Below are 22,186 nucleotides of genomic sequence, written 5' to 3'. Positions count from 1 at the left end.
ATTCAGCCTAATAAATCAATTAGATTAAAATAATTTTGAGTATTTAAAAGTGGTTGAAATTCAACAATATTTTTTTTCATATATACGCCCTTGGTAGCTCACGCGCTTCATAAATTTATAACTTCAATCTGTAATTTCTCGAATACTTAGAAACAAATTCTTTTCACACAAACCTTTTTTTTTAATTTTGATTATATCAGTTCAATTTCCATCCAGCATGTTCAAGGTAAATAAAAGTCAAGCAAATCTCAATGTTGATCTTGGCCGGAAGATGTAAATATCTTATTATCAAATGATTTTACAAAAAAAAACCTTCAAAAAGGTTGTCAAAAATAAAATAGTTTATATTCATTCTATAACAGCGTAAGTTTTGTTGTCCAACATATAAGCAAACAATATTGCTAGTAATGAATGCTTTAGAAATAAATATTATCTGAATTAAAACTTGACATGAAATTTACAGACAAGCTGATTAGTTAAATATTAACAGTAGATGGAAATAAATAAAATCAAATCAAGTTCTGCAATTATTATTTTTTGTATAATTTCAAAACATTAATCTAATAATCTAATCTAATCGAACACAAGCGCAGCCAGTCCGAAGAAAGCATCCTGGAAGAACTTGTGGTTAGATTACGCCCCAAGTTCTTTCTTGTCAATATTAATTATTGCAGTACACTTGAGTAACCCCGAAGATGTATTGCAAAAATTAAAGCGGCCAAAATTTCAAAACATTAATGCCAAAAAGGTAGGAAAATGTATTCTTCTGTTTGTATTTCGGGAATTCCCGGGAAATTTACAAATTTCCCGGGAAACGGGAAATATTTTTTTCCGGGAAATCCCGGGAATTCCCGGGATTTTTTTTCCCGGGACGGGAAATTGGACGCTCTAATCACAAGTTATCACATTTTACATGAAATAAGTTCAACTGAAGTTGCTTATAAACTTAGAGATTTTTTTAACTTGTGTTTCAAAAACACATATTATTTGTTATTTACAAACTTATTTAACCTTCTCCTAGTGGAAAATTATCCAAGGAATCCGAAAATGCATTCCGTTTTCCGATTCAAAATCATGTTCATTGAGAAAATCATGACACTTTGAGAAGTTTAAAATAATGACTTTCATCAACTTTTTCTTAACTATAGTTAACTAACTTTTTGAACTTTTCAAAAATTTAAGAAATGTTCTTCTTGAGGTACTTTGAACACTTCTCTTCCACAGTCAGTATGATTCTAAACCATTCCGTAAGTATTTTAATTGTAACAAAACAAAAAAATTGAGGATGGAAAAGTATGACAACAATTTTACAATGTTTCTTGAGAAATTTAATTGGAATTTTTTTAAAATATTCGAAAAAAATATTTCCAAGAATGGAATTTTTTTTTTTCAATCGAAAAACTGGAATTTTTTGGTTGAAATTAAACTTTCAGACGATGCACTTTATCAACAAATCTTAAAAATACTGACCGATTGCAAATTTGGTTTTACATTAAAAAAAGTAGTCAAAAAATTTCTATTTCTCCAATCGACTACAACATTTTTGTCCATGCTTTTCAATGGCTCAAACGTTTCGGTTTTATGTCCCCTACAGCATATCTAAAAATTTCAAAAAATTAATAATCAAGGATTCTGTAAATTGATTTTTCTGTGAAAAAAAAATCTTATTTAAAAATCATCAAATCAATTTTTATCAAAAAATTAAACATCCTGGACTTTGGCAATTGATTTTTTGTGAAAAAACCATACAGATTTTCAAATATTTGCGTACCATTTTTGTATGGGTGAACCAATGACACAAAATGGCTTCTATGGTCATAGAGAAAGCCCCCAAAAAGTTTGAGCCAATTGAGTCCTAAAGCCCTATGTAATTTTTTATATACAACGATTAAAAACACAATTGAAAACCATTTCTGATCACTTTCTTTCATTTTAAAGGAAATAAAAAAAATTGCAAGACAATTTTTTTTTTCGATGGATAAACAATGGTCCCCTTGCTGTCAAGTAGGACCTTTCCTGTCAAAAGGGCCATGAAGTTGTCTTTTATTAAACTGATTTAAAAATCCATTTTAAATGCTTTGCGGTCGAACAAAGGGTCATTGTACTCAGAAAAACAATCTTTATCGTTGTGAACAATAATATCACAAATTTAAGTTTAATTTTAGGACCCAATTAAAAAAATATAATTAAAATCCATATCCGATTTTAGTGTAGCATTTCTCAATATCTTTTAGAATTGAAACAGTTTTAAGGTGGTTTGTAATTGTTTTCAGAAAACAACACTTTTTGAAATGACATACACAACAAATAAAAAATTACAAAAAAAATGGTTTTATAAAACCATTTTTAAATGCTTTTAATTTGACAAACACAGACAAACAGACGTAAATTTCTTTTATGTTCCACTATGAGTCAACAGTTTAATCGTCAATTTTTATGATTTGAAACTCACCACGACAATTTTGAATTCACCACCGGACATATACACACTTTTGACAGATGTACAGAAAAATCTGTATTTTACATGATTTTGTTCCCAAATATCTGCACTTACAGAATAAAAAAAAATCTGTTCGAAATTTCAACGATACATAGAAAAAAGTTATGCTGGTGACAAGTTTTGTGTAAAAAAAAAGTAATATTACATCAGGAATTGGTGAATATTCATCAGTTCCTAATGCATTTTCATCAGGTTTACATTATTACATATTTATTATGTAAAACAAGCCTAACCCGACAAACTTCGTTCTGCCTTTTTTCGTTTGTTGACGGTGGTGATGATTGAAAAGTAAAGAAAAAGTCAAATTAGTTATGTCACAGACATAACCAGAGTGGCGTAGACTAAGTAAAGTTTTGATATGTGGACATAGAGTTTTCCATAGCTTAATTTTGAAGAATTAGCTTGATACTTGAAATATATGAATGGGAGCTGCCCCCAACACCCAGTAAAGTTTTTCTCGATTTGGCTGCAAATATTTTCAAAATCGATTACATTGTTCTTCAAAATCGAGAAAAATGTTGACGGTTTTGGAAAAAACCAATAATGAAAAATACAAATTTTCAAAATTTAGTAGCCACCCTGAACTCACGCCAGAGCACCAGGCGAATGAACCACGCAGACCGAAAAAGACAAAAACAACAACCGAAAAAAAAACCTAGCATTACTCAGAACGCGACAGCAACCCGAATCCCAAACCAGCCATCGAAACCTCAGACAGCTGACTCGCGCACAATTTTCGCGTTCTGGCCAAGGCAGGCTTGACTGGCCCGAGAAGGTTATCGTACTCGGCAACCCTCACACCAGCAGCAGCGCACACCGTACTGCAAGTCAAGACAGCTCAATTACAGCTGTTGCACGCTCCTCAATGACCGCGGCCACGAAACAAAAGCCATTTTCGGGGGGGCGGCGGCAGCGGGCTCCTAGCAATCCAATTTGTGGGCGAAAACCGCCAAGGCTTCCGCGGAGATCTCTTTCTGCATCAAGTTTCCCAATTTTGGCCAAATCAACGTGGCGTAACGATCTCGCACAAATCTCAAAATCGGGCGTTATTTGCTTCAACCAATTAAAAATGCATCTCCCCGCCCTGCACGTGCAACCAGCTTCTTCTTCTGTTCTGCGATTTGTTGGCGTGCCCTCAACTAATATAATTAGCTTTCCGGGTGGAACGGAAAACGGAACGTGATGTTCGAGTCGCAGTGCACCCCGGAAAAGAACGAGAAACTGTTCAACTGTTGAATTCCGGCCCCAACTTACACCGTCCGCCAGGATTTGCTTCCCGGGAGTGTCCTTGATGAATTTTCCTGGAAATAAAGTGGGGAGTGAGAGAAAGAGAAAGAACATCATTAGTAAAGCAGTTTTTAAAACACGAAGCAAAAAAGTAAAACCAAGGGACACGTGTTGGGAGATGGAAATAAAAAAAAACGGTAAAGCTCAGCAAAACATTTGCTTTTTTTGCTGTTTCTTTTAGCAAAAAACCCATACGGAGGGGATTCGGTTAAGTACCACACGGTGGAGCGGCGATGTTAAAGTTAAAGTTTGGGCTTGGACACGAACCGCTTCTTCCTCTATCTCTTGGGGCCTGCTCTGATATCAGGCGACACAGGTCGTCGCACGTTTCGCCATCCGTCGCAAATCTCGTATAAATATTAGATTAGGAACAGCTGTCGCAGGGATGGTTTTGACTTTCGGTTATGGTTTGAATTATATTTGAGTAATTTTTTGGCGAGTAAAATGAATGACACATTTTTTTTTCTAATAATCTGATTCTATATGCAATAAAATATATCGTCAAATACAAAACTATTTTTTGACAACTAAACTTACAGGTTTCAAGATAGTTTTGTGCAGAGAGGGGGGGGGGGGGGGGTATTGGGGGCATTTGTTGACCATTTGAAACCGGATCCAGGGTCCCTTTGGTACTTTGTCATGCTATTTATTTTTGAAGGACGATGATTTTTTGTCGATGTCTTCGTCCAACTTGGTCTTTTTTTTAATCTGGCTGAATCTTTTTTCGTGCCTTCGGTATGCCCAAAGAAGCCATTTTGCATCATTAGTATGTCCATATAATTTTCCATACAAATTAGGCAGCTGTCCATACAAAAAATTAAATAAAAATATTTAAAAAAAATGTATCTTTTGATGGAATTTTTTGATCGATTTGATATCTTCGGCAAAGTTGTAAGTATGGATTTCTGATATGTTTTAGGGAACATCAAATGCCAACTTTTCACAAATATCCAGAACAGGAAAACACCTTTACCCATGATATGAATTTTTGAATCAATACTGATGTTTTCACAAGATCGAAATAACGGCATGATTCGAAATCCGGACACTTAGTAGCATCGTATTTTTATTTTTATTGGCAAAAAGCATGTAATATGTTGGAAATGAAGAAATATTTTCAGAATGTAGTTGAACTCAGTCAGTTTTAAGAAAATGCATGTGAAACATGTATTTTCCTTCAATATTTCATCATAATTTTGAAATTAAAATGACTTGTTGTGCTTCGAATCCCGGACTCTGATGAAAGCTTATTCTAAATCCGGACACTTTTGCTTCGAATTCCGGACACTCGATTTTGCTTATGAATCGCACGAATTTGGACTGAAATGTTAGTGAATGGCATTCTTTAGCTCTCAAATAAGCTGATAACATCAAAACAATCAATATTTTATATAAAAATTTGCTAGAATCTAAGAAAATCAAAAAAAAATCTGCTTTGCCTTCTCGATGCTTTGGACGCCTATGAAATATTTCAGTGAAATGTTTCACATTTTTTTTGTAAACTTATAATTTTGTTTTATTTAACTGTTTTGGCATTACCTACAATGTTCAAACCAACTTTAAATGGGAGTTGATGTTAGAATTTAGCAAATAACACAGTTTCGACATTCATAATGCGAACTTATATCCAAATAATTGATAAAACAAGCTGAGGTGTCCGGGTTTCGAAGCGTCCGAGAATTTGAATCATGACGTTATTGGTCGCAAAAAAAATTCAACTTCACTTTTCGATGTAAAACTTGCAATCAAGTGAAGTGAAATTTTCATAAAATGCGCCGTTTTCAAGTTATAGCAATTCTAAGTTAACTTTTTTGAAAATAATTGCAGTTATGATTTTTTTTTAAATTAGTGCCCATGTTTGCCCACTTTTGAAAAAAAAAATTGAAAAGCTTAGAGAATTCTCTATATTTTGCTTTTATGAACTTTGTTGATACTGAGATATTGCCATGCAAAAATTTGAAAACAGAATATGATGTTTCCCAAACTACACACTTTTTTTCAAATGTCGATATATCAGCAACTAATGGTCCGATTTTCAATGTGAGCAATTCTCTACCAAACCGGAAATGGATTTTATTTGTATTTTTTGATTTGGCTCAAACTTTGTGGGGGCCTTCCCTATGACCAAAGGAGCTATTTTGTGTCATTGGTTCACCCATACAAGTCTCCATACAATTTTGGCAGCTGTCCATACAAAAATGGTACGTAAAAATTCAAACAGCTGTAACTTTTCAGTGAATTTTCTGATCAATTTGGTGTCTTCGGCAAAGTTGTAGGTATTGTTGAGGACTATTGAGAAAAAATAGGTGTACGGAAAAAATGCCGATTTTTTAATTAACATTTTTTTTTACAAAAACTCAAATTCCCAAAATGCGTTTTTTTGATTCTTTTTTATATGTTTTAGGGGACAAAACCCCGCAACTTTTGAGCCATAGAGAAACATGGTCAAAAAATCTGCCGCCGAGTTATGAATTTTTGAAAAAATAGTGATTTTTGGAAAAAAAAAATTTCATGCAAAAACAAATTTGACGTAATTTTTCAATACAAAATTGAATTTCCAATCGAAAAGTACTTTACAGATTTTTTGATAAAAGGCTCTGTTTTCAAGATATAGCCACCGAAAGTTTATTTTAGCGAAATATTTGCAATTTTTCGGTTTTTAAAAATAGTGACCATGAGTGACCATTTCTGTTTTTTTTAAGGGTTCAGAAAATTTGCTATAAAATTGTCTAAGATACATTGAAGATTGGACCTCTGGTTGCTAGGTTACAGCGGCTTAAACAAAAAGAAACACGAAAATTGAAGTTTTCTAAGTCGCACCCAAACAGCCCACCATTTTCGAATGTCGATATCTCAGCAACTAATGGTCCGATTTTCAATGTTAAAACATGAAACACTCGTGAAATTTTCCGATCTTTTCGGTCTTTAGAATTTTTAGACCAAATATCGGGAAAAGGCATAAAGCTTGAAGACATTTTTTCATAAAATCATTGATATTTTAGGTAGTAAAATAACTGTAATAATGTATAAAGCATTTTGTGATATTTTCTGCTTAAGGGGTTACATACATGTATATCAGCAAAAAAGTCAGAGGTTAGTATGAGCGCACACTTCAACTTTTTTAAATTATTTTTTCAGGGCATTAAAACACACATTTTTACCTACTAACAAAACAAGTTTGAACATATTTGCTTGCATCATAACCGAGATATAGCAATTTCAAGTAAGCATTTTCAAAAAACGGGTGCCACGATATCTCAACACTGTCTTGACCAAATCGGCTCAAATTTTTGGTGAAGACTTGTTAAACCGATTCCGTGTGCATGACGAAACCCGATTTTCAAAAAGTTTATTTTAAAAAAAGATAAAAATATTTTTTTGTTTTTCATACAAAAAATCGCTAGTTTTTGATTTTTGTATTTTTTAAAAATGCAAATTTAGAAAATTGAGCTTCGTCATGCACACGGGGTACATCTTAAGAGTCTGCACCTCAAATTTCAGCCAATTTGGTCCATCCCATCTCGAGATATCGTGGCACCCGTAAATCAACTCGGGATTTAGAGAAAAACACCAACAAAGTTTGAAAGCCCGCTTTGCGCATGGCAAAATTTTAAGCTTAAATCGTCTCTTACTCAGTTTAATCATGAAACATCCTGATAAAACTTTCAGGAGTGATTACTAATCATGTTTTGAGTGGATTTAACAAATATTCTATAATATAAAATTGTGTGATTTTCTTCATGTATGTAACCCCTTAATTTGTTGCCTTTCTCAAAAAAGAAAGGTTTATTGTTTGCTTTGAGAAAAACGCTATATAAAAAAAATGAAATTGGTTAAGAACATAAAGCCTGATTGAGAGCTCTTTTTCTTGAATAATTTAAGCGATGTTTCCGTATTTGTGCCTTCCATCATTAAAAAAAACGGGAATTCCCAGGATCCCGAGAAATTTTTAAAGCAGTCATAAAATCTATGTTTTCATTATAATTGTTATGTTTTTCAAGCTTAAATCATAAAATTAGCTCAATACTGTTGATTGGTGATAATCTACGCACACCAATTTCTCATTACTGAATTCTTTGATGTGCTTTGGAATTTAAATGAACCACAATTTTTTATATATTTATTTTATTTATTTATTTATGACTACAAAAGCTTGAACAATTTCGTTCAAACTGTCTAAAACACAAGAAACGAAACAAATAAAATTATGCCATACAATGTGACACTTTCGATAAGTAACGATTTTTATGTTTTATATATTTAGAACATATTTTAATTTTTGGTACAAATTTATTCAAAAATCAAAATATTGACGATATCGTGTGTATTGACTTGTGCTTTTTCTTGTTGATGAACTGCCGTTTTACGCATAACTTTCCTATGTATTTTTTTTTTTTGACGGATCCAACTTTTAATTATTTTTTTTGTTTAATTTGATGTATTCTTTGAGATAAATACATCAAATCTAGTACTTTGTTCGAAAACTCAATGAAACAACACCTAGTATTTTCTTTCACGGATTCATTAGTTTTACGAAATATTGGGTCTTGTTTACTTGTCGTATAGCAAGAGGACATAATTCAATAAAGAAGACAATATTTTTCAAACAATCAAGCTCGAGAATCCCAACTTTTGAATGAAAAACTATGAGACATAATGAAATCATTCTAAAATGCTTGACACGTTTAGAGGTGCTTCGAAATAAGTTTCAAATGCAACAATATCTGATTTCTTCAAGTTTACCAATTTTAAACACAACCACAAACTTGAGTCAGTTCTCATACCATCAATTAGAGTTTAAAATTCTTTTCCTATTAGAAATCATTCATCGATCGCCACATTATGCTGGATTGCCCCACCAGACAAGTTCTAGCTGAATCATCCCCGGCTCATTGATTGATCTGCTGCTGCTGCCTACCCAGCAGCCCCCAGAAAGGCATTGTTCAATTAAACAAATTTCTCAAAGCACACAAAACAAAACAAACCCTCTCTGGTTGACTCTTCGCGTGTCACCAGCACCGTACCGTTTCGTGAATCACAAATGCTTCAAACGAAATCTCGTTCGAAATTGTTGTTGTTGATTTGCAAGTGTTTCGCTTTCCGATAAGCTACCCGTCACGGTACGCGGCTGCGACCGGCAGCGTATAAATCTATCAACCTAGATTTCCCATGAAACTCTGCCTATCACTGGCTGGTCGCGGCCAAAACCGCTGCTAAGCGCTCGCGCTCATCCGCGTTACTGATGCTGCATCTTTTGACCATAAATCAAATACACTTTTGTTGGTTGTTGCTTCTAGAACAACCAAAACCCCAAATCAATTTCAAAAACAACAGCAAAAAACGAGCAGCGGTCCTTCCTTCGCGAAATTCCTACACATCCGTCCCGTGACCTTGTCCCTTCTTTCTCTCTTACCGTATTCATCCTGCTCGGCGTACTGCTCCTTGGCGAAGCCGCTGCTGCTGGTCGTGTACTCGGAGTTTTTCGTCGACAACGCCGACTCCACGTCAATCGTGTCGATCGCGGCCGTATCCCCGGAGGCCATCTCGAGACCGCCGGCTCCCCTGCCCCTAGTCTCCTCTGGCCCTGTTGGCTATCCTGATCGGGTGGTCAGAACTCTAGAACCACACTTGAGACTTCCACTGCCTTCCAATGGGCTTATTTCGTATTTTCCTGTGGCTTGCCCGCTTCCTCCCGCTCTCCAAGGTGAGCCGAAGGGAAGTGAAACTAAACTTTTTGCTGGCCACTTCCAACTTTCTTTCACACTTTCTTCTCACCACGCAAAACTAACACAAACTCTTTTATTTTTTCCATGCTTTATTGGATTTTCGCTGCTCGGAACACAACCCACCACGGAGGTCGGTGATTTGACACTTGCCACACGGCACACGGAATCGATTTTCTTCCCGGAACAACACCCCGTGTGACCACACTCTCGGGAGGGGTGACCCCGACTTGGCACCGAAAACCTTTTGGCCTTCCTCCTCCAGCGAGAACAATTTTTGACAGCTACTTCGTTTTTCGGCCCTGCTCCTGGGTGCCTGCGATCGATTCTCTTCCAGCGAAACTTTCCCCCTCCGTCCCGCTGCTGCCTCTTCCGCAAGAACGTAATCCGGGACCAGGTTCCGCGCGAAACAAGTTGCCCCGTGTGAATCACTCGCGCGCGCCCCGACCAACTCCGCAGAAAATCTTCCAACCCGAAATTCCACGGCGCACACACACACACACAACGCACACACTCGTCACGGCCCACGGCCTACTAATTCATTTTAGGAACCTGCTTCGCACGCAAAAAATGAGTCTCGATTCCAAGCGATTTTCCCCGATGGGCGGTGTGTGGATTACTAAACTGTACACCCGAGGAACCTCTGCTGCTGACAGAGAAAAACTTTGACACTTTGCGCTGTCACTGTCAGCAAATGCAAAACACACGCACACTACGAGGGTGCGCGAAATTCCTTCGGTCGGAGAGGTTTCTTTTACGACAGCGCGATTTAATCAATAAACGCACGACGAAGCACTGCTCGTTGGTCTGTGTACGCGGATCCCCGCTAGTCGGAGCGACTAAGTGGAAATTTTAGACATGACTTAAGTTTGATTTCGTGTTTGTTTCGCGAAAGCGGTGGTTGTGTGGTGGAATGACAGCTGGGCACACCAATACCACCGTGTTGGGCAAGATGCGTAAGGTGGCGACTGTTGCAATGTTGTTAAATAAAATTTTACATAAATCGATACAAAAGCCGATTTTTCTGAGAAAAAAATCTGTCAAAATAACAAAATTCAGTTTATTTTTACTCAAAAATGTTAATAATCAAATTCTGTCCAACAAAAAGAATGTACGATAACGAAACTTCAAAAAGAAAAGTTTTCACCTTGGCATCTTGAACTTCAATCAACCCCTAAATTGACAGTTCTCCAGCAAATCAGAATGAGTGCGTTCAATGATGTTGACAAGCGCGAGGGGTGTTCTTTTATGCTTTTTGTTTGTGTTTTTCGGGGGTGGTTTTATGCTGCAGGAACTGGCACCATAAAGGGAAATGGGGGTGAAATGGAAAATGAATAAAATGGAGAAGGATTGAGAGGAGATTTGAGTTGAGAAAAGACAGGAACCACACTGTAACTGAAAATCGCACTTTGCTGAGTTCGTTTTCGCACTTTTTCATACGATTTTTTCAGTTCGACTGCGATAACACAAAAAAGTGTTATCGTAGTTGAACTGAAAAAATCGTATGAAAAAGTGCGAAAACGAACTCAGCAAAGTGCGATTTTCAGTTACAGTGCACAGAGTAACTCCGGAACTTTCCGTTTTTTATTATACCAAATTTTAAACTGATTCGAAATATTTATATCTTTTCTCTGATTGGAGTTGTGATCGATAAAAATATCAAATCCCCTGAACAACAATCCCGAAAAAAAAAAACTGCGAATATAATGGACTTATAACATGAATCGAGTCCATATATTTGAGATCAGATAAAACATGTGGCAGCAAATTCTAAAGTTTCAAAATTATGTTTCGATTTTATTCAATGACTTCAAAAGTTTTTCACTAGATATATTTTTGTATTTATTCTCGAATATTTTAGCAGTTTTGTTGGAGAAGGAAAGCATTATATTTCGAAAATTTGGTCTGATTTGATTTGATCATTTTTAAAATTTTCCCTATGAACTAGGGGAAAATCTCGTTTTTTTACTTTCGAGATGGGTTTTCTCTGTACAAGAGGTCATTCAAAGCATTTTTTGCTCAAAAAATAACTTCTCTTTTTACGTTTTACGTTTTTCTTTATTCATGTTTATTATTTTTCATGCACTTGTGTTGTTTCGTTCTTGTTTTTTTATTGGTAGTTGTAGCTGGTATTCTACAAGTAGTTATCTATTGGCTGTTTTCATATTTGTTCAGTCACCTTTTTCTGTTTTGCCTGTGTTTTCACATTTTTTTTATATATAACCTTAAACCATTAGACCTCACAAAAATAACTTTGACATAAAAAGTACAGAATACTAGTAAAAAAAACAGTCCAAGCTGACCCCTAAAAATGCATTTTTTCACTATTGGCAAAGTCAAATGAAACAAATTAAATCATCAAATAGTGTTGTTCAATGAAAATATTTAGCAACAAATAATTTTAAAATTGCAAAATCTTGAAATAAAATTGGCATTTTTTTAATATATATAACATATTTTCATTAAAAGCTAATTTTCCTACCTTCAAGAAATATATTTTGCATTGTATAAACATTAAAAACGGCTTGCTAACAAACGTTAAAATGAAAAAAAAATCAAATAAATTTAATGCTCTCTTATTATTAGGACGTTTTCAAAATTCTTAAAAACCATAAATATCAAGAAATATCAAACAAATCATGTTATTCGAGCGAAAAAAAAAATTAAACAAAAACCGTACATCAAATATAAGATTTAAATAAGTAGCAAATTAGCTGCCCATAAACACCAAACTATTCTTTTATCTGCTAATTTCGAGAGATTTCGTTTTTTTTAAATTTTACCATGACTGTAATGTAAAAAAGTAATTAGTTAAGGTTAATTATGGTTTTCAAAAAAGTATATTCCAAAGATCAAAAATGAGATTTTTCCGTAGGCAACCTAGTTTTTAAGAAACGAATCATTGCAAGACAATCTTAATCAAGTTTTAAGCATATCCAGCTCTTCTTTCACTTGGACAAAAAAGATTTAAACCAGATAGAGAAAAACATGGTAGTAATACATTTTTAAAAAGAGAAAAAAAATCTGAAATTCAATTCCTACATGTTAAACAATTCTACATATATGTTAATTTCGAGTACACCGCTACACCATCCCTTCCTGAAGTCTCTTCACTACCTGTTTCCCGTAATAAATCTAATAAACCGGAGCAAATTACCAATCAGTCCAACATTCGAAGGCATTCATTGCTTCAGTCATCCCCAGCCACCATCCACTTCCTTTCGTCCTGGTTCTAATTTTGCTCGTTTCTAATGCCGCTCTGTTGCTTGAATTCCATGAATGAAAATAAATAAACATGCCGATTTTATCCGGGTTCGGGTTTCGGAGGTGCTGAGTTCCACCAGACGTTAGCAACGGTTACCAACACGGCGGGTTAAGCCTACTGTTAATATTATTTGGCGAAAAGACACGATGATTGTTGACTGTGAACCGCCGAGCCTTCCGGACGTGAACTGAAAAGGAGGAAAATTGTTTAAACTTGGGCTTCTTTCAAGGATTTGTTTTTTTTTGTTTTGAGAAGGAGACATTGGTTAAAGTCGTGAACCTTTGAACTCAGCCATGAAGCATAAGAAATTGACGAAAAAGGCGTCCAGCAATCTGACGCACATCTATCTGAACGATAAGAACATTACCCAAATCGTGAGTACCAACAATCAAGGTGCATTCTGCAACCATGCATTGCTATGTAGGTTACACCCAAAAGCCGGCAGGTCACGCAAAACGGTTTGCCCTTCACAGCTCAATCGAGGCAATGCCGATGATGTTACTTTACTCTGAAATATCTAGCGCGAGGTCGCACACGAATCAGTCAAGGAGTGTAACTTTGTTAAACTTCGTCGTAATTTCGAGCATTTATTGATTGCTTACGTCACCTCTTATTAAAATTCGAACCCCCTTCTCCCCGTGACATATTTATTAACCCCCCCACCATCCAATTCCAGACCAGTATCTATCCGACGAAGCGAATCCTGGTTCTATACCTGCACAACAACCAAATTTCGCGAATCGAAAAGTTGAACGCGTTCACGCACCTCACCCATCTGTACCTGCAGTGGAACAACATCAGGAAGGTGGAGAATTTGGACTCGCTGAAGAACTTGAAGCAGCTTTATTTGGGGTATAACAAGATTACCAAGTTGGAGAATTTGGGCAACTTGAAGAAGCTGGAGCAGATTCACATCGAGCGCCAGCTGCTGGATGGAGCGCAGAGGTTCGAGTTTGACGAGGAGTGCATGAAGTCGTTGGCGGTGAGTGGTACACAGATTTGAAAGTCCTTCTTATCGTTAACGAAAAGCGTTACCATTTGTGTTTGTTGTACATCGTTGTAAAAAAAACAATAATTTTACAAATTTCATGGATGCAAATTAACAAATTATTTTACGTTTAAAAATTGATCATATTCATTTCAATAATTCGAATAATCAGCTGTGTTTTTTAAACAATGATTCAAGTTTTCATCGGCGTGGCTCGAGTAACTCTAGAATCTCATAATCTTTCTAGAATGATTTCTGGATTGATTCTAGTATTTATACAGGAAAAACATAACTATTTACCCGAGAAAAGCTCATATCCACATCCAATATGATTTTTTTTTTATGGGGATTCACTTTTTATTTTGAAGAAAAAAAAATATACTGGGAAAAAAAAAATATACTGGGATTGAGTAGTGCGGTGCCTGTGTGGACGCTCAGTCCTGTTTTTTCGTGTTATTTTCCGTCTCTTTTGTGTCGCTGTTCGAGGGCATGGGGTGATTGGTCATTATAATTAAATAATGGCATCAGTAGTGCGGTGCCTGTGTGGACGCTCAGTCCTGTTTTTTCGTGTTATTTTCCGTCTCTTTTGTGTCGCTGTTCGAGTGCATGGGGTGATTGGTCATTATAATTAAATAATGGCATCAGTAGTGCGGTGCCTGTGTGGACGCGCAGTCCTGTTTTTTCGTGTTATTTTCCGTCTCTTTTATGTCGCTGTTCGAGTGCATGGGATTGGTCATTATAATTAAATAATGGCATCAGTAGTGCGGTGCCTGTGTGGACGCGCAGTCCTGTTTTTTTCGGGTTATTTTCCGTCTCTTTTGTGTCGCTGTTCGAGTGCATGGGGTGATTGGTCAGTATAAATAAATAATGGCATCAGTAGTGCGGTGCCTGTGTGGACGTGCAGTCCTGTTTTTTCGTGTTATTTTCCATCTCTTTTGTGTCGCTATTTGTGTACAAGGGGTGATTGGATTTCTTCTGATTCGTGTTGTTTTCATCTCTTTTGTGTCGCTGTTTGTGTGCATGGGGTGATTGGTCTTCTTCTTCTTCTTTTTTCTTTATTTTTAGTTCGCGCGTTCGTTGGCCAATGAGTTTATTTTTGTTTTGTTAGTTTTCGATAGAAACGATCCGAATTCTTTTTTTTTTCGAGACAAGCAAGTCGTATTGCTGGATTAAGTCCTTTCTATATCATCGATGATCGGAAGGCACGCCGACGAATACGTTTTAAGGCTTATGGTATAAAATCATTTTAATGAATAAAGCCCTTCTTACCGTTGATCGGAAGGCACGCCGACGAAGAATTTCTGGAGGATCGCGGTCGAATTAATACTATATTTAAAATTCTAGATAGCTATCTTTCGGATTCGATTGTGAGTAGCGGGACTTCGCGGTTACTATGCAACGTATTTTTTGGAGTCTTTTTATATTTTAAATTTATAAGTCCTTCTTTTATCATCGTTGATAGGAAGGCACGTCGCCGGTTAAGTTCGTCTAAGTTATTGTTTTAATTTCATTACAATCGGTTACGTGGTGTCCTGTTTTCTTTTCGTTTATATTCGTTGATCGTAATAATTTATTCCAACTGGCAGCTTTAGTATTAACTCATCTACTATTTTTGAAATTTGCTCGCGTTATCTAAATTGTACAAACAGTAAAAATATACTGATAAGTCCAGCCCATAGCACTACTGCTCGGTTGGCACGCGTTCGATTAAAAAACTTTTTAAATAATCAATTATTTATCTTTCCGCAGCCGGCTGCCTAAGATTTAACATTTTCAACCGATAAACAAAATGCTCATGGTCATATCACTGCCACTCGTGAATCCTGACCTCATACCCATCTACTAACCCCTCAAAACTCATGTGATACTTTGTCGGAGAAGCAGTCGATTGGGCGGTCTCTATCACTCAAGTATCGGACTAACATTCCCATCCACTTCCCCGTGACCCTACCACTGGTCGTGGCCGGCGCCGGTATTGATCAGCATGATAGGGGCCTTTGAGAAGTTGCGAAGCGAGGAAAGATAGCACCCACTTATCTTCCACGGCTCGCGGATGTAACTTCTGGAGGTCCTGGTCAATAACGGAGTAGCAACTGCGGGTGGGCACCTATGCTTATGCTTATGCTTGCTTATGAAGAAAAAAAATATACTGGGATTATTTTTGCACATATATCATTTTATTTACTAATTATGAACTCTTTTGTCAATGTTTGTAAGTACTTGTTCGATAAATGGGCGTTGTTTAACTGGGCTGCGTCAAAATACCGGGAGGGTCAATCGATGCAAAACTCAAGGGTAATAATTATTTTTTTTTTTTGTTTTGTCAAATTTCCAGTCTATATTAAAGGGAACTTGAAAATTTTGCTCTGGACACAAATTTAAGAAAATTTTATTTTTATAATGTATTAGGAAAATATGATGAATTGGTGGTCCCCTCGGCATTTTCCTTCAGCCCAGTTAGGTGGCAGCAAACAAGTACTGTATTGCTTTTAATTGAAACATAACCTTAATTATGTCTTGGGCGTTTCGTAAAGTAAAAAAAATATATTATAAGTAAAATATTTAATAAAAAATCTTTAGTTAAATTTTTTTTTTCTGGCAAATTCAGGCATAAGTTTTGTTTCGTATTTCATATTTCTGCATAAATAATAAATGATTATCTGCTTTTTTGTTAGTTTCGCCAAGAGTTCATATTGTTCGTGATTAAAGTGATTATACATTGATTATACTAATCATTACTTATATAACTAATCATAGTAATCACTTTGTTTTGACTGATCTGATATAAAAAGAAAAAAAACAAATTCATGGCAAGGATCAGAAATCTAATGAAAAAAATTTGGTAAAATGTATATATAATTATATGATTAATTATAATTAATTATAATATTAAACTTACTAGTTGACATGGGTAAATTTTTCACTTAGAACAGATAGAATTAGTTTTGAATAATTTAAATGTTTTCAGTAATATTGAAGGAAAATCGTGTTAGTTACGCAGATTCAGTTCGAAAATGGATTGAAACTGAAAAAAATGAGTTTCCAAAGATTAATTTTATTCACTACACTTTCAATTTACAACTGTCGATACTTTGTAAACCATTAGTTTCAATTAATTCAAATTCGTTAGTTGAATGATGAAAAATATACTTTGGTATAATTTTCAGATTGTTTTTTGTGTGATTTCGCAGAAGGTTGCATTTTAGTACCTCGATAATTTTGCCTTTTTAAAAAGAATTTTTCATTGCGCAAATTTCAAATCCAAACAATTTCCACCAATATGTGAATTAATTTTATTTCAATTTATTTGGTTTTAAGAAAAGAGAAATCAATAACAAGAAAAAAGATGTTTAATCTGGATTTTTTGGATTTTTTACCCGTGTAAATAAATATATCCTTGAACAAATTTCAATAACCATAAAAACCGTTTTTTATCTTTCTTTTATCTCTTTATCGATCACTGCAGAGTCTTAGCACAAATAAATTGCATTAAATTTGTATATACCTTAATGCCATTATGTTGTATTCTGAAAAAAACATTGTTAAATTGTTAAAAAAAAAGATTGAAATATTTTCTCTTCGAAAACCTGGCTGGAAAGAAAAACAAACCAAGAAAATAGTGAGACATATATAAAATCGTAGCATTAACATATTTTAAAAATTTTGACAAATTTGAAAATTTATAAATCGTCAGCTGTGTGCTATCTTGTGACATAGACCATTTTGGTCGAAAATGACTTAATGATGACGTTTTGCTATACTTAACAAACACTACAAGATGCTTCAACCCGATTTTGGAAACTCGCTTCCGTTTCTCGGATATCGCAATACACACTTGTGACATAGACCAATTTATCATCAAAATGATTGTGCACACTTGTGACATGTCATACATGTTGGAAAATGTAGAAAATTTTTCTTGTTTTTCACAAATTTATGTACACACATACTTTCTAAAGGCAATGCAACCTTTTGTTTGTAAAAATATACTGATTAAGCCGATTAAACCATTGATTTGAGCTTATTTTAGATTGTATGGGAATTCTGTGCACACTTGTGACACGTAGTACAATTTTACTTTCGAAACACACCTGTGACACGTGCTTTTCAGATTTTTGTTTACATTATTTACTGTATCTTTCAACTGGTGTAACCAAATTAGTTGAAACTTGGAGCGTTTGTTAAGCGATAGTATACGAACCGATTGGTTCTATCAATCATAGTTTTGAAATTATTTATCAACAAACTTTAAAAATCGATTTTCTCGAAGAGTACTAAATGGTCATTGTCACAAGATAGCACACAACTGTCGAAATGCATTTGAGAGATTATTTGAAAAATTCTTTTTTTTTAATAAATTTTACAGTATTTCAAATAATTGAAAATACAACTTAACCAACTAGAATAATTTTTTTGATATTTTTAACATTTCATTATTTTTTTCAAGGATTTAAAAACAGGATTAACAATTAAATTAAAATAGAATGTAATTTCATCATCAAATAAATTTTTTTATTCGGAGAGTAAAATTTAATGTTAAAATTCATATTTATTTTTTCTTAAACAAAGGGATATTTGAAACTTAATGTCAACCAATCACATAAAAAAATGCTTCAATTTCAAACGAGTGATTTAATTCTTGGAAAAAATATCGGATATATTTTTGTGCTATAATATTTGTTTTAAATTCGATTAAGAAACAATAATAATTAAGAGCGTTTTCAATCAAATACAATTTACATAAGATAGTGAAGACATTTACATAAGAATTAGTGACAATCATAATCTTTAAAGGGAAATTTGGCAAAAATTTAAAATATGTTCGAAAAATCCAAATTCTGATTTTTTGATATTGTTATGAATATAATTTATATCTCCTATTTGATAGATAATAATAATTTGACCTATTTTTTCGCAAAATAAAGATTAAAAAATACAATAATCAGTTTTTTTAACTGTCTTGTTTTTTGTGTATTGATGTTTAGTTTCTTATTTTGGTTTCATAAAAAATCGTCTTAAAATGAAGTACTATCGTTATTTCAATAAAAAAAAACTCATTCAAGCCACTAAGGCTCTTATAATTGTTTTTATCAAACTTGGTTTGAATTTTATTTTTAAAATTATCTAATAGTTCTGAAGCGGTCCACAGCATTAACCAGCTGTTGGACATTTTTTCTCATATTTACGGCATTCTAAGCATCGTGGTGGGCAAATAAGAACAATATGGGTAGAATCTATGTTTTAACACTGCCAGTGTTGCACATGAGTGATAGAAAAGCTATCAATTGATTATCTCTGCACCAAAAACATCCGAGAGTATAGCGGCCGTCACTATAGCTTGTGAGATCTCTTCTTTTGTCTCGTGATTCCCAGCGATGTCATTCTCTCTCTATCACTCCTTCCTTTTTCCTCGACTATGCGCTCTCACCACTGAGTCTCTCAATCTCTCCGAAAACTGCAATGAGAGAATGCGAGATGGCGGGAATGAGATAGAAAAGTAAAATGTCAATCGCGAGCATCGCGAGTGTGTAAACACGATTCGGTTATGTTCGGCGCTGAGAGTTTCAATGATGAGAGAAGAGCAGCAGGCTTGCCACACGTACAGATATTTTTGGCACATACCAAACACTCAATCAAGTATAACTTTAAAGAAAAACATTTTTATCAAAAACTAAACAAGTAAAAAGATGCAAAAAATGTTTATCTTTTTAGTGCAGTTTACAAAAACTACTCAAGTGTATTTTAACTGTAAAAATAATTCGTTTGAGTGTTTGGTCTGTGCCAAAAATATCTGTACTTGTGGTAACGCTGAAGAGCAGTTGTATTTGAGGCATGATTATTCAGGCGGGATAATTGTAGTTGCTGAGAGCTGATATTTCGATATTTTAACAACCCTGAACACTGGGAATTCAAATGTTTCATTCATTTTACTTTTCAGCATTTAAACGTTTTATAAATCCTTTCTGAAAATAAGACAACTCATATTCAATGCTTTCAAAATCCTTATAAACAGTATAGCCAGCCACCTGCTTGAACATTCTATAACAAAAGATGAATAAATAATTTAAAATTGACGACTACGGTTACGAACCTTTTAACAGCAGATCAAACATATTTTTCCAAAGAAATGTGTTGTTATTTTTCATGTTATATGTTTCTGCAGCATCAATTCTGATTTCTGTAATCTTAACAGCTTGCATTGCATAGATGTTTTAAATTTAAACAAAAGAAAGGAAAGATTAAAAAAATCCTCGGATAATAATTTTCATGCGATCGAACAGTTTTTTCTGCTATTTAGACACAACGCTTAATTTTTTCAATGAAAAAAAGTTTATTTAAATTTTTATAAATACTAAGTAGTTAGTACCTGACTCAATTATTTTTACGTTTTCAGAACCATCTCAAAGTGCTCAACATCAAAAAGCTTAAGCTGACTCACATGACCCCTCTGGAACCACTATGGAAGCTGGAAGTTTTATTAGCCACAGAAAATAACTTCAAATCAACGGAAGACATCGCCCCTGTTATAAGTGCTCTGTACTCACTACGCGTCCTCGACCTTCAAGGATGTCTGGCACAGAAAGATGTCCACTACCGTGAGAAGGTGACCGCCGCTGCTGGTTACAAATTGTGTAATGCTTTTGAAACTTAAGTAATGTTGAATTTTCGTTGATATTCTATTATTTAATTGCAGTGCTGCTGGACGGCAAGATGATCTCCCAATCGACGCGTAACTTCATCAAAAACTTCCAAACAATCAAGCAGGAAAAGAAGCGACGAACCTTGGCCGCCAACGGCGAGGAAAAGGCCAAAACCGCAGACAACTCCAAAGCCTCGCTCGAGAGCAGCTTCAGCGAGTCCATGTCGATCGGCGGAAGTCACTTCCCAGTGGCCAGTTCGCTGTTCCAGGTGAGCCAACGACGGGCGGCTGCGGCGGCAGCATGTCCGAGGATTCCCCGCAAGCCCGTTATCCGGTCGCCGGTACTGCTCAAGACCATGTCGGCCCACTTTGGCGATGAGCATCAGCTGCGCGGGGCCGAGCTGAAAGAACTGAGTGAAAACACGAACGGGGTGATGCTGCAGGGAAAGGTCATGAAGGCGGAGGTTCCGGTGTTTAAGGAGAAGATTCGGGTCCAGCGGAAGGTGCAGTCGCTGCCGTCGATCGATTAACTGTAAAGAGGGGGAGGGAGGAGGTTTTGGTTTGGCTGGGCCACTCAATTGATTGAAGCTTGTGTGATTTTTGCTGTGAGTAGTTGAGCTTGGAATGGTTGAATAAATTTGAAGACTTGGTTGTGAAATAATTCGATTGTTTTTATGTTCACCACAAAACATTTAAAACAAATCAAGAGTTCCGGGGAGGGAATGGACGTCTGTGTAGTATTGTTAAACCTACAATGGTGGATTTTTTTTTAGCGGGGTTTGACACTTTTTCGTCAAACATCAGCCTGACATGTGCCATTAAATTTTTGCGATGAAATGTTTTCAGTAAATTCTTTAAAATTGTATGCTTAACAATACCACTTTGAGCTTTTAAATCAATTTTAAATGGAATTATAATGCTAAATAATTTGACTGCACTTATTGCTTTAGACCATTATTAAAAAAAAACAAACATAAAAAAGATAACCGATTCGTTTATTCCGTGAAAATAAAAAACGCGTTTTTTTTATTACATTTCATTTTATTATCGATGAAACATTTCATGTTATACTGCAAACCTGCAAGGGGTGTCTCCCGTACTGACAAGCTGATAAACTGCCAATTTTTAGCCGTATTGTTAAAATTAATATTTTGGTGGAATTTCTTGAAACGTTTCATCAGTAAATTACAACTTTGCAATTGTTAATTTTCTTGAAATATTTCGAACTGTCAAATATCCACCAAAGCATTTACCACATTGATCACACAAAAAAACTGTGATTGAAAAGTATCCACCGCCATCAATTTTTGACAGTTCGACGCAAACGAACGTTTCAAAGAAATCCACCAAAATTGTAGTTTCAACTTAGATAAGGTAAGACGGGTTTTCAAGCTGTAAAAAAAAGCTCGAATTCCGGATTTTACATAAAGATTTTCAGAAAAGTGATAATTTTACCATTTTCCGGGCAGCATGCCGAACTAAACCAAAAAAAAATTTAGATGTAAAAATATTTGTTGAAAAAATAAAATTTAACTTAAAGTCACAATCACTTGATTTTATTTTCAAAGTTTAATCCAAATCAAAAATTCAAAATTAAAAACCGCAAAAATATGTGTAAAGTTAGAAATGGTTTGTGAAATGAGTGAAATAAGGGAGCGTTCTTTTATTACGTAACGCGAAAAATCGGACTTTTAGACCCCCTCCCCCCCCCTCGTAACAAAATTTCCATACAAATTTTAAAAAATTTGTATGGAGCGTAACACGGCCTCCGACCCCCTCCCCC

The 22,186-nt window shown here is 35.1% G+C and overlaps 2 protein-coding genes across 14 annotated transcripts in view; one reads left to right on the top strand and one right to left on the bottom strand.

Moving 5' to 3' along the window:
• The window catches only part of LOC6039097 (phosphatidylinositol 4-phosphate 5-kinase type-1 beta), a 94,860-nt gene extending 84,432 nt beyond the window's left edge, over positions 1-10,428 (bottom strand). For all 13 annotated transcript variants that reach the window (XM_038257173.1, XM_038257176.1, XM_038257172.1 and 10 more), the window contains exons 1-2: positions 9,201-10,428; positions 3,755-3,801 (exon numbers count right to left, since the gene is read on the bottom strand). In XM_038257173.1, coding sequence (XP_038113101.1) covers positions 3,755-3,801; positions 9,201-9,330 — 177 coding nt within the window. In that variant the 5' untranslated portion in view covers positions 9,331-10,428. The remainder of the gene's footprint in view (positions 1-3,754; positions 3,802-9,200) is intronic.
• Positions 10,429-12,907: 2,479 nt separating this feature from the next.
• Positions 12,908-21,064, top strand: LOC6039099 (protein phosphatase 1 regulatory subunit 42). The gene is made up of 4 exons (XM_038255323.1): positions 12,908-13,149; positions 13,452-13,757; positions 20,158-20,395; positions 20,458-21,064. Exons 1-4 carry the CDS (start codon positions 13,069-13,071, stop codon positions 20,931-20,933), a joined length of 1,101 nt encoding a protein of 366 aa, XP_038111251.1. The 5' UTR covers positions 12,908-13,068; the 3' UTR covers positions 20,934-21,064.
• Positions 21,065-22,186: the final 1,122 nt, after the last annotated feature.

Source organism: Culex quinquefasciatus, chromosome 2, assembly GCF_015732765.1.
Source record: "Culex quinquefasciatus strain JHB chromosome 2, VPISU_Cqui_1.0_pri_paternal, whole genome shotgun sequence".
Taxonomy (NCBI): domain Eukaryota; kingdom Metazoa; phylum Arthropoda; class Insecta; order Diptera; family Culicidae; genus Culex; species Culex quinquefasciatus.
Note: the sequence above shows the minus strand (reverse complement) of the source record. Positions and strands in the feature narration are given on the sequence as shown.